Below are 17,087 nucleotides of genomic sequence, written 5' to 3'. Positions count from 1 at the left end.
GAAGAAGAGTCTGTTCATATCCTCTGCCCATTTTTTAATTGGATTATTTGCTTTTTGTTTGTTGAGGTGCATGAGCTCTTTATATATTTTGGATGTCAACCCTTTATTGGATCTTTCATTTATGAATATATTCTCCCATACTGTAGGATGCCTTTTTGTTCTATTGATGGTGTCCTTCACTGTACAGAAGATTTTCAGCTTGATATAGTCCCACTTGTTCATTTTTGCTTTTGTTTCCCTTGCCCAGGGAGATATGTTCATGAAGAAGTTGCTCATGTTTATGTCCAAGAGATTTTTGCCTACGTTTTTTTCTAAGAGTTTGATGGTTTCATGACTTACATTTAGGTCTTTGATCCATTTAGAATTTACTTTGGTGTATGGGGTTAGACAGTGATCCAGTTTCATTCTCTTACGTGTAGCTGTCCAGTTTTGCCAACACCAGCTGTTGAAGAGGCTGTCATGTTCCCATTGTATGTCCATGGCTCCTTTATCGTATATTAATTGACCATATATGTTTGGGTTTACATCTGGACTCTCTGTTCTGTTCCACTGGTCTGTGGCTCTGTTCTTGTGCCAGTACTGAATTGTCTTGATTACTGTGGCTTTGTAGTAGAGCTTGAAGTTGGGAAGCGAGATCGCCCCTGCTTTATTCTTTCATGGGAGCATTTTTAAATCTCTCCCTCACCTCTCCTTCCAGTCCCATGTTGGACTTCAAACATATTTTTTTCTTTCCCAGTGATTGACTTGACTAAGTCTAAGCTTCGTTGAAATTCAGGAGATAATCTCTTCTCTCCCATTCAAGCAGATGAACCCCTGAAGTAAAATGATGATGGAATGATCAAACCACCTGGGGTTATGCTATCACCTGGATGCCTAGGAGGATACCTGGCAAGGTGTCAAGTATAAATAATGCATATTTGCCTTTTCTTGGGAAGGGAACAGCAGGCAAGCTATGTCATATAAAAAGCTTAACTGGGCCAGAACTTCAGGTCTGGGAGGAGCCTAAGCACCCAGAGAGTGCTTCTGGCATTTATAAAATCACATCTGATCCTGCATGGTGGATGCTGGGAACACAAGTCATTTGCATTCATCACCCCCATGGGCACGCAAACAACGGAGAGATGCAGGGGAAGGTGAGATTGTGTGTTTATTCACAGAGTAGGAGTGAGAGTGCCTTTTCAGAAAGGGTTCAACTTCTTGTTTCTGAAATTTGCATCTACCTGAATTAAAGCCTCATTTTGCTGTTTACTAGCAGTATAACCTCGACCAGTGGTGTGCTGGTATGTGTTTAACAGCTGGCACTGGGAGTGGGGACAGGGGAAAGCCCTGATTTACAATCTGCCAATTTCCATTGTGTAATGACTGATTTCAAGCTACTGAGGTGAAGACACTGACCGCACAGTTGGGCAGAGCTATGCACGGTCTGCTCTCTGCAGCTGGCAGGAGCTGGCTCCAGCTCACCATTCTGAGGGCAAATCCCTTCACATCACTCAAGTTTCATTTTTGTATCTGTAGAATGAGGAGAATTTGGGGTTGATGGGATCAAGGGAGATACTACTATGTTTGAACACCTTTGGTAAGTTGTGAAGTACCATACCCATACATATTCATCATATTTATCAGTTTGTCTAAAATGCCTTTCTTTAACTAGTTAGTTATTCCAAATGTGTCCTGGGCAATAAGCAGAAGCAGCCAAAAAGAAAAGGCAAAGAAAGCTGGGAAGCTTCCTGTGCTGTTATCAGCCTTTGGCTTGTACCTCACTGGGACACATCGAGCAAGAACTTGCTTCTTTGCCTTTTTTATGTCTGGATTTGGAATTAGGTGGCAGAATGCAGTGGTGGTACTATGCCAAGGCTAACCCAGGTCTCAGGCCCCTAAGCCTAAATGCTAATAGACTGTGACCCTCTCTTTTAATTTGCATTTTTATAAATGGCTCTAGGGGGACGATTTTCCTTCCCAATCGCAGAATTGGCACAGAAGTGACTCTCTAGCAGTCCGTAAAGATGCAGAGTTCTGCCAGCAGGGTTCAGACCGAAGCCACTGCCCAACTGTTTGGCTTGTTCCATTTCTCAATGGCATTGCTCGTACAGGGACTGTTTGAGATCCTGGGTGACAGTATCACATTTCAGAAAGGACTTCGTTAGATTTTGGAAGTTCTTGCTCTCATGGGTTAGCAACACTCTTGGCTGACGTTCAGCAGACACGGACCTCCGTGTGCCAGGCGGGTGCTGTTGGGGCTCCCACAAAGGGAAGACTTCATGTTGTCTCCACTACCAGCCCAAGAGGCAGGTCCTGTATGCTTAGCCCCTCTTTTCAATCTCAGGGAAGTGGAAGCACAAGGCAGGACTGGGAGTCAGGACTCCTAACTCCTCAACCAAGGTCCTTTCTGACTGCTGTTAGGGAAGAGAGGTGGCACTTTATACCGATGACTGTACTCCAGAGGAAAATTACTAACAGCGCTGTCAGAGAAAGGCTGAGGGGGGTCAGCAAAGGGTGTTGTCTCAGTGAGTCATCTCAAGCAAGAGGTGCGTGGATGGGGGGGTCATTCTGTTACAAGGAGGAGGAGAAGACACCAAGCTGATTTTAAATCCCTTCTAAGATTAACCGTCACCTACAGAAGGCAGGTGTAGCACATCAGGGCAGGAGCATCATGTGATTTACAAGGAGGGACTTTCCTGGCTGAATTATTATAATCCTAGTACCTCTGGGCCTTGAGGGAATCAGATTAACTGGATTTGAGCCTGAGCTGTTTCTAGAATCAGGATTCCAGCTGACTGACTGCTGACAGTGTCTTTTTTATGTTTAGAGGAATAGCAAAGTCCTATCTTGAGTTGCCCCAGAAAAGGCGAATCAAGTATCAGGCCCTTTTGCAAGCAGACAGCGACAAATGGCTGGGAAGCTAGAGCAGAACCACCCTACGGCTCACCTGCTGCGGGAGTTTGGGCTGAGGGAGCCCCAAGCTCTGTGCCAGATCATACTCCTGATCACCGAGCTAATGTGGTATAACAAAACTGGGCTGTGGAAGCCAATTAAAGAGAGTGATCATTTGGGGCAACTAATGACAGGGTAAGAGTGCATAGCTTCAAGTAACTACCAGTTGCCATACCAGGAAATGGACTTTTAGGTAAACTGCAAATTAAGCACTCTATGAATTTATTTAAGCTCTTGCATTTCTTGTTTCCTAGGCTCAATACTAGTGCTATTGTAGCATAAAGAACGGGAGTAGGAGGCGGAGAGAAGCAGGAGTACAGAGAACTCATCTCTGTGCTGTGTTTATAGTTAAATGGGAATGAAAGGAGTAGAGGAATAGAAAATATTCTAAGTAATGAAGCAGGGTCTCTAAAATGCAGATTGCCAGGAGAATAGGGTTCCTGTCTTTGAGCAGAAATCAACCTTACCAGCAGAATACCATTTTGTGGTTGCAAATCCAGACCAGTGCCAACCAGAGGCAGCTTCTGCTCAGGGTGGCGGCTGCAGGGAGAGCCCTCCTGATGGTAGGTTGTATTTCCTTGCTGTACAACCCTTACCCTGTAAGTGTTCTTTTCCCATCATTTGCTGCAGCCTGGAGTAATTTCTTTTTACATTTGAAGTATTATTTCCCATCTGCTTATTTGCTAGCAGGTGTGACCTTTGGTATTATGGTGCAGCTGAGTGGTCACCTCTTCTGAGCTGGGTAATCAGTATTTAGTTAGTACATTGCACTAGCTTGATTTCCATCTATGCTGGATAAGACTTTCCTGTGGAAATCCCCAGCCTCAGAGTGTGGCCTTTGGAGCCAGACTACTTGTTCTTAGCTGTGTGATCTTGAACAAGTTACCCAGCTCTGCAAAGGTGTCCTCCTCTCTGCAAAGGTGTCTCCTCTCTGCAAAGGTATCATCTGTATTGCAGGAATGATAAGACGGCACTCCTGTATGGTATCCATGAGGATTATTTGTGATTGTGGGTATAAATGAGTATTTATAGTGCCTGGGACATAACAAGGGTTCAAGAAATAATACCTATATAATAGTATAATGGTGTTGTAGTTATTCATTGAGATGTCATAAGTTCAGGGCTCTGTAGCTTCATAACCATATTTTTCCTAATTCAAAAATTGAACTGGGAAGTAAAAAGATGACAACCCAGGCTATTGATGTGTGAAATCAGAAGTATCCCAGAAATTTAAAGGAACTGACCATTGATTGTAGCAGTTTTGCCAGGCCAGGATTGATGCATTGTGAAACAAAGCAAAATGAGCACAGCGCAAGGGAAAATGAAGTGCCTGGGTGACAGCACAGGTATTCGGTGCTGAAGGACTGGGAGAAGAAAGTGGTCTTTGATTCATCTAAGCCATAGCAAAAGCTTCAGAGTAGAGCCGGGATGTGGACTGGGCCCCATGGGTCAGGTTGGATTTGCACAGGTGAGAAAAATAGGAGGCCTTCCAAGGGAGGCACAGCACGCATGAAGTCACTGGGCATGATGGCAATCACGGACCGGGAGGTGGTCCGAAGTTCCACCATAGGGGGATTTGTATGTTTACACAAATAAATAGTAGAGTGTTTTAGGCACGTTCTTTGGGGTCAGGCTGCCTAAGTTCAGAATCACTCAGCACAGCGATAAGTACTCGGCAGATGTAGTTCCTTCTCAGATATCACAGTAGCTGGTGTGGGTCATGCTATTGAAGATCCCTAAGGCCCTGCAGGGAATTTTAGGCTTGATTGATTGGGGCCAGGAGAGCTATCAGATATATTTAGTCCTCTCGTCATCTTAGGCTCCTCTCGGCTGTGACAAGAGGACTTTCCAACTTGTTTTTAATGTTCTCGACACCCTTGAAGAGTACTGGGCAGGTGTTTGGAGAACGTCCCTCAGTTTGGGAATTTTCTCGTGATTAGACTAGGATTACGGAGTTTTTCTGGAAGAAAGAAGCACCATGCCAGTTTTCATCCCATTAGATCAAGGTGCATCCTGTCAGCATGACTATCACTGTTGACGTTGACCTTGACCTCGACCTCCTGGTTGAGATAGTGTCTGTCAGGTTTCTCCACTATAAAGTTATTCTTTCCCCCCACTTTCCACGCTGTTGTCTTTGGGAAAAAGTCAGCAAGCGCCACCCACACTTAGGGAGGGGAGATTAAGCTCCTCTTTGCAGGAGGCTGTGGGAGGGAAGAAGCCAGGGCACAGGAAACTCAGCAATCGGAGAGCCAGGAGTTGAGGGCTGGGTGCATGGGGTGAGAGAGGGATAACCAAGGGATGTGGAAGTGGACAGAGGTTAGTGAGGGATGAAAAAGAGGGTGGAATCAAGGGTGACAGCACGGTTCCAAGCATCCGTGATTAGGAGATTGTTTGGGTTTGAGCAGCACAGCATTAGTTTACTACCTGCTCTTCACTTCTTGGCTGAGTCACGTTGGGTGAATCACTTTGTTCCTCCGAGTCTCAGTCTGCCCATTTGTAAGCTGGGGTTGACAGTCCCTGTTCCTCCTACATTGCAGAGAAATGAGATAATGCAGATGTCAGGCCTTGGAAAACTATCAAGCAGAGTGCAGGGTGGTTTCCAAGGCTGGTTAAGGGAGAGATGGTGCTATTGGGAGGGAAGATCAGAGAATATTCTCTTGCCTACACTAATTTGAGTTGGGGTGAAATAAACACTGAGTCTCTTTTGGTCTTTGGATTCTGTCATTCCCTAATAAGAAAAGTCCATTCCTTCACAAGTGGGTTGTTCTGATGTATGTCTGCATAGGCTGATGTATGATGGAAAGACAAGTAAGCTGTTCTGTGCTATTATTGTTTCTGAAGAAGATGGTCTTGTGGATTGTTTTTTTCACTCTAACTCTTCTCTCTAACTTGCTTACCCATATTGTCTGAGTTCTAAAGGGAAATAGTTCTTAAACTGTAATATGCCTAAAAATCGCCTGAGGAGCAATCCCCACTGTGTCCCAGTTCAGTGGCGCTGAGGAATCTGTATTTTTAATACACAGCCCAGGGGGTTCTGATTCGAGGATGGGCAGAGCTACCTTGAGGATCACCACCTGGGTGCCATGCCCAGCTAGCCATACTTCATCACACACACTGTGTGCATTCCCTTTTTAAGCCAAGTCTTAGCTTCTGCTTTGAGAATGTCACTTGAACTTGGTGAAATAAATTATTGCCTGACTTATAACAATCTCTGATTTAGACAAATAGTGTGGGAGGAGCATGAATCTGGGAGTCAGAAAGGGTGGAGTGGAGACCTTTGAGATTCCTTTACCTGCTCCTGGGGCAGGTTGCTCACCTTCCTCTGTTTCCTTATCTGTCAAATGGGAATGACATTACCCACCTTACCAAGAGACAGAGGGGCTGGTGCAGATGGAATAAAATGACTTGTGTGTTAACACCTGGCATGATGCTTGGCATTTAGTCGACAGATGCTCAAGGCATACCACTTTCCTCCATTCTTATAGGAAGCAAGAATTAACTTAAAGAAACCATTTGCATATTCTCCACTGGCAAATAAAGCTGGTATTAAGGGCAACCATTTTTTAATGCCCAGGTAAATAGATTTTTGGCCTTGTTACATATCACTTTAAAAGTCAGTGGTTGTTTAGAGATCTTGAAAGGATGCCCTTCCTTAATTCCTTTAGATAATACAGACTCCTGTTGTAAACACATTTCCAGGAGAGATCCCAGCAGAAGATAAGGCAATGCAGGCCCACCACAGTGTTGGTACCAGGTCCTCCCCACGTCCGGTGCAGAGAATTTGGATCAGGTGTTCAACGTGAAACTACGCATTTCAGCTCCTCGTCAAAATCTCACAAGAACCACCTTGTTTCCCAGAATGTAGCTCGTAATGGAGCCTTTGGACTGTCTGGTTCAAACCCTTTCCAGGTGAAATGAGAACGTTACAGTGGTCTGAGAAAAACAATGCCTTATTATACCTGTGGGATCCTGCGAGCACCTTAGTAGCAGCGAGGTGCATTCTAAATTGAGTGTCAGTAAAATCTACCCACAGTCCCTCTGTCCAATTCAGTTTTACCATTTGAGAAAAAAAAAATCATCTTTGTTCTTTGTGTTGGCTGATTCATTTTGGGTTCCCTGTTCTTATCCCATATCACGCTCATGTAGGTACTTATGTAATACATTTTTATATATCACATGGTTCCTCCTCCTGAGGACCCAAGTCAGAAAAGGAATTTAATAGCGAAAATCTGCATTCTCTGGCTGGAGAGCCTGCACATTAACTGAAGACTCTGCCTGGCCTGTGTCTTAGTCCTTCGTAAAGGAAAGGCTGCAAATCCTTTTCCTGGGGCAGGACAACCACAGTAACTTCTATTCTCTGAAGGCCTTATTCTGGAAACTGGGGAAACAAGCACTGTAGGCTCCAACATATGGTTTTAGAATTTGAAAAGACCTTCAGAATCCTCTATGTTTTGTAGAAGAAGGAGGTGAGGTTCAGAGAGATCCACATAGTTACTAATTTTTAAAAAATGACTGCCCTGCGAAGTATGTATTAGGAATGGTGCACACAATCAGAGGCTCATGACAGGCCTCGGAGAGGTTAAATGAGTTGCCAAACTAAGATCAGGAAGGACTACCTGGTAGAACAGACAAGAAACCAGCCAGTTCAAGCTAATAAGGGAATGAACGTTTCCTGGGCTCCTTTGGGGCAGGAGCCTTCTGCTGTGTTCTGAGCAGCTAGGGGAAACGGGGAGAAGTGCAAATGGGAAGCAAAAATAGGAATTTTAAGAAATGTCCCCATCTTTAAGGAACTTAGTCTGCAGTGAATGTGCTAAAAGGTGCTTTCTAACTCAAAGATGTATTAAAAATATGTATTACAAAATATTGAACCAAACAAGATCGTATATTTAGTGCCCCAACTGTGTAGTCCTAGAGAAGCTTGGAAATAAGGGGACTTCTGGCTCCCAGAAGAACAACCCTGGTGTTTTCCCCACTGGTCTGTCAAATCCACCATTTCCTGAATTTACCCGTGTACCCCCATGATTATGGCATGGGGGAGAAGGGGCACAGTTCCCACTTACTGGATCAATATGTGGCTCTTTTGATACCAAAATTACAGGTACCTTTACACAGGGCCCCACAGATGGCTTTCGTAGGGATGCCTTCTACTCTCATGGCTCTTTTGTTTTTCTTGCAGTGGCCCATCCCCAAGACCCTCACCACCCTTCGGAGAAGCCTGTCATTCACTGCCATAAATGCGGGGAGCCGTGCAAGGGTGAAGTGCTTCGGGTTCAGACCAAACATTTCCACATCAAATGTTTCACCTGCAAAGGTATGGCGCCTCCTGCTTGCGGGCTTGCTGAAATGCCACTGTCAGAGCTTGTCTTGGGCCGTGCCTTCCTGTTCACTCCAGGTGATAAGTGAATGTACTCACAAGCCCTGGAATCACTGACTTCCTCTGGTTTGGGTTGGGTTAGATTCAAGGAGAAGCCTGAGTCCCCGAAGACCTGTGGCACGTAGGCCTTTGGGTGTTAGCTGAGGTCCCTGATCTTGGGAGGGCAGATTTAAGTGTGGAAGAGCAGTGAAAGTGCAATTTTGTGTTTTGTACTTCATCTATCTTTTCCTTCAAAATGAAGGGCTCATAGTACAAAGTCACCTTGTCCCCAAAGCCATTATTTACAGGAGGGCTCAGAAACTTGTACGGCTGGGGTTCTAGGTCACTGGATCCTGCTGTGTGTGTGTTAAGTGGGAATTAAGCAAGAACACTTGGAATGCCTCCAAGCAGAAAAATACCTCCCATCCAAGAAGCTACCAATTTGAGGTTGGTTTCTATTAACAAGCCTCCCTTTAGGGCTCATCAGTTGGCAACTCAGAATGAAATATGTTGACCCATTATTCTGGAGCCAAGGCACGGCTGAGTGGAGAAAATGGGTAAAGAGAGGGGTTTTTGTGTGTTCAGGAAAACAGTTGCTTGAGCTGAGGGTGTGTCTGGGGGGCTCGGGTTTGGTTGAGGGAAACAGGAGAGATGGAAGAGGGACAAGACTGTGAGCCTGCTCTGCAGCTGCCCCCTGCCCTCTGTATGTGGGACCCGCTCTCATCCCTGCAAACCGTGTTGCATCTTGGGCGTCTTAGGCAATGAACTCAGCATTGCCATCTTAAGCCACCAGTTCACAGCCAGGGAGGTTCTCACCTAGACTCCAGGCTGCCCAGTGATTCTCAGACAGGCGGAAAAGAATGGGCAGGGGCTTTTCTGGAGTCTACAGCTGTTTCTATCACTGAGTATAAACCTCTCAGGAAAAAGAGCACTGGCATCTAGCTCAGGTGAGACTATGTCACTGAGCATGCCAAACTCCCAGTTATAAAGTGAGGAGGTCACGGGGATGCAAAGTACAGCCTAGGGAATAGAGTCAGTATTACTGAAATAACTTCGTGTAGTTACAGATGGTAACTGCACATATCACGGTGAGCATTTCATAATGTATACAATTGTCAAATCACTATGTTGTACACCTAAACCTAGTATAATATTGTATGTTAGCTATACTTCCAGGAAAAAAATTTTAAATAACTTTTAAAAAGAGAGAGATCCTTTAATCCTCCTGAAAACTCCTGCAACTAAGAAGAAAACTTCCCAGTTTTCGGACAGCTCCGGTTGGTCATCAGGAAGCAGTAGGGTACTGGGCGCTGCCACACTGTGTGGCCTTTGTTCCCACCATCACCCCTGAGCAGCTGTGATCTCAGGCAGATTGCCTCTCTCTCTGTAGCTCTGTGTCTTTATCTGTAAAATGAAGAGGCTGGGCCAAAGGATTTTTAAGTCACCCCATGTCTGAAGTTTGCCAATTCCATATATGTATATATGTATATATGTATATAGCCACGTATGTGGATGTAGAGAACCCAGAAGCACTGAATTAGAGCCAGGTGGCACGTCAGAGAAAAAATATTTTCTGGTCACATCCCGAGTGGCTAACTTGAAGTCAGGCATTATATTTTGTTTTATTTTTTGCTCATTAATTTCCTGAGCTATGGCTCAACGGTTGGGTTTGGTATGAAACAAATACAATCCATAAACGACCACAGTGCTGCAGGCATTTATATTTCTAGTTGAAGGAACAATATTTTAGTCTCAGTTCTGGGTAGTCACTGTTCAACCCATCAAGGAATTAGAAGACATATTCATTTTTCCCCTGTGGGTGGGGAGCGTCCTTGTTCTTGTTCTCTTGTAGCTTAAATTTGAACACTGAATGTTATTTCTGTTGGAATGTTGTATATACTTGCTTCATGCTATAAATATGTTCCTGAAAAGCTGAATCTTTCTATCAGCTGAATCATATTTTAGGAGCACTTGCTGTTCGTAGGAGTTACTTTTAGTTGAATAAAACTTTACTAAAATAAATGTCTTCTATTCCTGTGAATTTTCTCACAGGCTGTCAATGTTTACTGTCTTATTTCCCCAGCCCGTGGGGTCACCCTTTTCTTTACTATCCAAAGAAAATGGCTTGAGCTCCCCATTCCTTATCCTCTAGCAAGTTCTTCCCTTTTTCTTAAGACTCTAGAGTAGTGTTGTCCAATAGAAATATGCTGTGAGCCGCATATGTAATTCCAAATCTTCGAATAGCTATAGTATTACCAAAGTAAAAAGGGGTAATTAGCTTTCATAATATATTTTATTTATCCCTGTATAACCAGAATATTATCATCTCAACATGTAATTAATATAAAAACTATTGAGATATTACATTACTTTTTTTTTCACACTAGCTCATCAGCGTATCTCATTAGGACTAGTCACATTTCAAGTGCTCAATAGCTCCACGTAGTTAAGACCATGGTATGGGACAGCACAGTTCTAGAGATTCCTCAAGGTCCCCTCGAGGGAAGTTGTAGTACTGAGTAGGCGACAACTGACCTTGTATTCTCAGGCCATCTCCTGAACAAGACATTGCTCCTTAGCCAGTGCCATTTCTTTCTTTCTTCCATTTTTTAAATTAAGAACCTTCATTTTTAGAGCAGTTTTTAAGTATGTAGAAAAAGTGAGCAGAAGGTACAGAGCAGAGCCATTTCTCAGACTTACTGAGAACCTCGCCTGCGACCATGTGGGGCTGCTCTCTCCACAAAGACCCTTCGCCCTCCGTCCCAGGACCTGCTTCCTTCTCCCTCACTGTCAGATGGGGACTGTAAATTTCCTTGGAGTCTCTACTTTTAATCCATCCATTAGGATGGTGTCCCAGCAGAAACAGAAGTCTTGAGGAATGCCGTCTTCCTCCTGACCCAGGCGGGCCAGGCTGCCGCTGCGTCTTTAGACTCCAGTTTTGTCTTCTTCCTGTTACGGCTGCAGTGGAGGTGTCACGTGCAGATAGTGAGCGAATGTCCTGGGACAGAGGATATTGAGGAGAGGGCACTTGCTAAAACAAGCCTGGGCTTTTGGGCAAGAGCTGGTTGAGCACAGAGGGAAACATTCAGGTTCTGACTGTGATTTGGGGGCCAGAATTTCTCCCTTCAATTCTCAACCTATTCTCCTTTACACATATACCATGTTGCCAAAGCCTCAGTCCTCGAATGGGACCAGTGGTGGTTTTGCACAATTAGAAAGAAAACCCTAAAATGCAAATACTATGGGAACAAAAAGCAGAGGTGAGCTCTTTTTTTACTAAGATTGGGTTTTGAACGGAGAAGGAGAAAGAGGGCACTAAACATCTTACACGAGAGCTAGACAAGTACAATGGTGGAAAAGCATTACTTCGGGGTTACAGGTCATGGCTCAAACGTAAACCAGTAATCAGTCCATGACTTCACTGGTTTAGCTGTAACAGGATCATGGTTAGTGAGCAGGAATTTTGTTGGTGAACCCATCTCACTTCCTGAAGTGTCTGACATCTTGGGATCTGATGGTCCAGGAGTTATTTATCCAGTTAGTAGATGTTAACTGAACATATACTCCATGCAGGTTATTATGCTAAGTGCTGAGAATAAAGGGACAGCATACAACATTTGTCTGCAACTCCTGAGGTATGTGAAGAGACGTAAATAAACAGCGTTTATGATGCTGAGTAGTAAGTGCTCTGATACATAAGGTGCAGACTGGAGGCAGGAAGGCCCATTGGGGAGATAATGATAGTCCAGGTGGAAATAATGTGAAGTGACAGCAAGTGTGACAGAGACTGGGGGACAGACTTAAGGGGCATTTAAAGTTAAGGTTGATGGGATTGTATGTGGGGAGTGAAGGAGGATCCAGGTTTCCTGTTGGAATGCCTGGAGGACAGATGGCTGCCACCAACTGAGGGAACAGAGGCTCACGGGTAGGGTAGCGTCGGGGAGAGAGTTCAACTGGCCATGTGTTGAGGCCTAGTACACATGGCGCATCCAGAGTTCAGTCGGCTTAGCACTCAAGATACTAGGCTGTGTTGGCAAGAAGCATTTCAGAGTGTTTGGCATCCAGGCAACAGCTGAAGCTGTATAATCGTGTGTGGAATTTCCCTGGGAAAGGGCAAGAGGCAGGAACCGAATAATAAAGAATGCCAGTGTAGAAACACCTAGAACCCAATTCCCATTTGTGACCTTGGAAAATGTTCCGTACCCCTCTGGTGATGAGTCGAGGAAAAGTGATTTAATTAACGGATGGATTCTATGATTAAAAGAAAAGGAGATCCCCAAAGCTTTGCTTATTCTTTGTAATAACCCAATGGGAGTAAAATATGGCTGCAGGGTTCTGGATGGAGCTATTCTTTATGTTCAGTAATCAGTAGCTTTGTTTCTCACCCTTGCCCCTAAGCAGCAATCATCCCTCTGACTTAAAGGAGTTTTTTGTAAAATGCTATCCTTTCATTCTGACATAGTTCCAGGGATGTGGCAGTTTTTAATGTAGCACTTTTGTCTGCATCATGGCTGTAATACATGCTCTATGAGAGATTAAGAAACCTGTTTATTATATATTTAATAGTTAATTATACATTAATACTTTATTATAATTATATATATACATACATGTATATATAGCTCATCATATTGATATGTTATATTGTTCAGTATAATTATTGCTGCTTATCCTAAGCATTTGTGTCAGGATAATGCCCTGGATCCATTTCTCTGCCAGAAAGTTCTTTAGAAAATACCAGTGACCAGAAAATCCAAGAAAGTCTGTCTAGACATATTTTCTGTTTTCAGTGATCCTTTCTTGAACTATTCTGCCTAGAACTTCAGCTAGTCCCTATATCAAATCTCTCCCTGCTTTTCTCTTTTCTTCCTTAATACTTACCATTATTTAACAGGTTTCATTCATTTATCTTTGGCACCCTACAAAAAAGTGCGCTCCTTGAGGGCAGAGATATTTTTGTCTGTGCTGTTCACTACTCTGTACCCAGTGCCTAGAACAATGCCCACCATGGTGGGCGCTCAGTAAGGCAAATGAATGAACAAACAATGACCACATATTCCTTTGGAACCTGAATATTAGTTAATGTTTTGGCATAGTTAATCGACAAAGTTTGTCAAGTACTCACAGTGATATATGTCCTCAAACGCTTATTAGACAGTAGCAGAATCTTCTGAAACTTCAGTGTTAAGTAAAACCATCCATCACTGAACACAGAGCCACATATCTGCCTGGCAGAGACAGTGGGTGAGAGAACTTGGTGCTGAAGGCTTCTGCCAGGCAACTCCTGGCTAAGACGTTGCTGCTACTTAGTTTTTTATGCTGGTTTAGACCTTTAGCTTTCTCACCTGGGTTTGCAGGGGTGGACTGACTATGGCTATTTTTGGACTCAAGTGGAAAATTGATCAAACTCCAGTGAACTGGAAGCAGTTTCTTAAATCCCCTGAGAGCTGAACTCAGGCTTTCATTACCTATTTAGAAAATCTTAGTCGTTCAGAAATAGTTTTACAAAATTACCCAGGATGCAAGAAAACTAAGTCTGATACAAATGTGTCCCCTTCTCACAGCAAATGAAAACCCCACTTTCATGCCATCTTTTGTTTATGAAATGATAATCCTGAGTATTTTCTCTTTTGAATTTTATACCATTTAAACTGTTACTGAGTCAGATAATACAATTTAGATTTTTTCAATAGTTAAGCTTTTGAATTCTTAACTGAAACAGAAAAAGGGCTTATAAATTCTCCAAAATAAAATACACTGCTTAACAATTTTGATTCTTGTTGGGAGATAATTATCCTTGGGTCTCTTGTGAGCAGAGGCTCTAGTAACTTTTTGTTCTGAATTATGTTATCAAGGTTGGATATACAGCAAAGAACCTTGGAAGATAGAGCTAGTGTCTCCCTCTGGAGTAGAGCATGAATTTGTTTGCTGTCTAGTATAACAAAGATAATAGATATTATCTCTGGAGCAAAGGTTGGACACGTTTGCTTGCAGCTCATTATAAAAGATTGGGGTTTCCTACGCTCAGAGTTCTCCAGCTGTGACATGAACCCACTGCACTTGTAGCAGCCAGCCAGGTCCACGTCTTTTGCCTCTGGGGGACTTGGGTGGCATGGGGAACCAGGAACAAATATGAAGCTCATGTTACCTGCTGAGAGTAATAAAGTCTTTCACTTCTGACCCAGGACTTCCATGTTTTCTTCTAGCATCCATAAGATGAGGGCAGGCTCACTTGTATCTTGCAAATATAATCTCAGGTTCTTACATAAAGTTCTCGACAACTCTCAGTTCATGTACATGAAAGCGTATTTCTTGAGAAAGGGTGTGCCACACTTCACCCAACCTGATCGAGGAGGAACACATTTAGAAGAAAATGATTTGTACACCAAAGTTATGGAAGTGTGTATACTATAGAGGGGACAGGAAAGCTGATATTTTCCTCAAGCATTATTAAAGCAACGATTGAACCAGTCCTCCTGCTTGCTCTTTCCATCTCCTGACCCTAAGCCCTTGGAGTGCCCCATGCTCAGACCTCATCTCTAGGTCCCCTTTCTAGTGATCTCACCCTGTTTCATGGTGTAAGTGCCATCTGCACCCTGACAATTACCAGCTCTGGACCTTTCCCTGCAATCCAGACTGCAGCCCACGTCAAAGGCCTTCTCAGCATCTCCAGTAGGCCTCTCAAATCAAACTCCTGATTACTACTCGCACCATCCCTACCCCTTTCTTCTTCTCTACCCTTTTAATTTTAGCAGTTGCCAATTACCTTCCTCCTCCTAGTTGCTCAGGTTAGAAATCTTGGAATCATTCTTAACTTTTCTTTTTCTCTCACATGCCACAAGTAATCCACCAACAAATCCTGTCAGCCCTATCTTCAGTGGATACAAGGTCTGACTATTTATCACTATCCAAAGATCACCCCACTCTTGCAAGTCACCTTCATGTCTTTCCTGAATTAATAATTGTATCAGGTCTTCCTGTATGGCCCTGCAGTTTATTTGCAGTGCAATAGCCAAGGAGCTTAAAAAACAACAACAACAACAACAAAGTCAAATCCTGTCATCTTTCCAAAGAATTCCCCCATCTTTCAGAATGAAATCCAAAGACCTTAATTTGGCCTTGGTTTCCACTCCCCACTGTCACTCTCTGACCTCATCTCCCACCATTTTCTCCCTGGCTTATTCTGCTGAGCTATCCTGGCCTGCTTGATTGTTCTTAAACAACCAAGCACCAGACAGACTCAGGACCTTCCCACGTATTGTTCCTTTTCCCTGACAAGCTTTTTACCAGGATATGTGCCTGATGACTTCCCTCACTGCCTTTGGGTCTCTTCTCAAATGTCACTTATCACTGAGTTCATCCTTGACACTGTCTGATATGTACAAGTGTGTGTGTGTGTGTGTACAATTTAGGTTATGGTTTATATATTGCCTGGCTCCTCTACTAGAATGCAGGTACCAGTAGAGCAGGAGATTTATGAGCAGTCCTCAGAAATAAGGCTAGCTTAGAGTAGGCACTCAATAATATTTGTGGAATGAATGAAGTATTTATCATTGAGTAATATGCTAATCATAGATCATTATTTCCAAATTATTAATTCCAGGTCCCTCAGGTTTTATTTTAATTGATATCTTCATAAACATGGGAAGGAGGAAATTGTGTTTTGTGAAATTGTTTTCCAGACATAGCATTTTTCACTCAGTGAAAAAATGTTCTCTCTTCAGTCCTTTTTTCAATCCTAAGTTTGTGAAGCAGAGGTCTCTGCAACAAAGAACAGCTTTCAGGCCCAAAGACTTGATAGAGCAATCATATCAAAGCTCAAATGGAATGACACCATTTACTATTTATTTCTACAAATTCTTTATATATGGAGAAGTGGCACTGGAAGTTTTGATTTATGGTATATATTTGCCTTTTAAAATAACTGTGCATAATACAAGTGAGCTTATTTTTTAAAGACATTAAGGAAATAAAATAAATAGGTCAAAAACTAGTCCCTATATCAAATCTCTCCAAAAAAAAGTAGTGAAGGTGGTACATGAGTGAAATTGGGAAGTTTTGAGAAACATAAATCCTGGGAACAGGCCCGGATTTGCATCTGAAATTATGTTAAACCATATTGTAACCGTAGATCCCCTGAAAAGTAGAAAAACTGCACTTACATAAATATAGTCAAACTTTTCAACCATTATGGTTGAGATTTGGCTGCTGTTAATTAGATTGAATTAGTGCAGTTTGGGTTGTAGTTTTGAAAGTATCCTATAAGAATCAACCCTACCTTGTCATTTTTTTTTCTTTTATTTAATCTGAGAAAGAATTCTGGTAGTGTCCAGAGAGGTATTATCAACTGACTGATAGCTTAGAGCCAAAGTAGGGTTCCTTTCAGAATCCCTCCTTGGTTGATAAGATCAACCATGATACAACTGGGATAAACAACTTAACATCTTTTTGTCCACATTAAAACCATACAGGTGTCAAGTCACCTTTCTCTGAGATGGGTAAGTGGCCTTTGTCAGGTTCCTTTACTTGTCCCGTGATACAAATGAACAACCCCTGTAAGTCCCTGCAGTGTTCCATTGTCTGCCGTGGAAAGCCGAGCAGGGTCATTGAGTAGGTCCTGCTTCCCTCCCAGAAAAGCATTTGTGGTGTAACTAAGAACCAGAGACACCCTTTCTGCTATGTCTGGAGGCTTCTAAAATGCTGAGTTTCTCTTTGTTTTACAAGTAAGAGAACCACTATTTAGTGAGAATTAGGCGAGTCTCAGGAGATATGCTGTATCAGGAGATACCATGTATATGGTTTG

The 17,087-nt window shown here is 43.1% G+C and overlaps 1 protein-coding gene across 13 annotated transcripts in view; it reads left to right on the top strand.

The window, feature by feature from the left end:
* Positions 1-17,087, top strand: part of ABLIM1 (actin binding LIM protein 1) — a 283,881-nt gene that overhangs the window by 139,785 nt on the left and 127,009 nt on the right. For all 13 annotated transcript variants that reach the window (XM_057506374.1, XM_057506367.1, XM_057506371.1 and 10 more), the window contains exon 2: positions 8,108-8,242. In XM_057506374.1, coding sequence (XP_057362357.1) covers positions 8,108-8,242 — 135 coding nt within the window. The remainder of the gene's footprint in view (positions 1-8,107; positions 8,243-17,087) is intronic.

The sequence above is a fragment of the Manis pentadactyla genome, chromosome 8 (assembly GCF_030020395.1).
Source record: "Manis pentadactyla isolate mManPen7 chromosome 8, mManPen7.hap1, whole genome shotgun sequence".
In the NCBI taxonomy this organism is placed as follows: Eukaryota; Metazoa; Chordata; class Mammalia; order Pholidota; family Manidae; genus Manis; species Manis pentadactyla.
The sequence above is the reverse complement of the archived record's forward strand: the minus strand, read 5'-3'. Positions and strand labels throughout refer to the sequence as shown.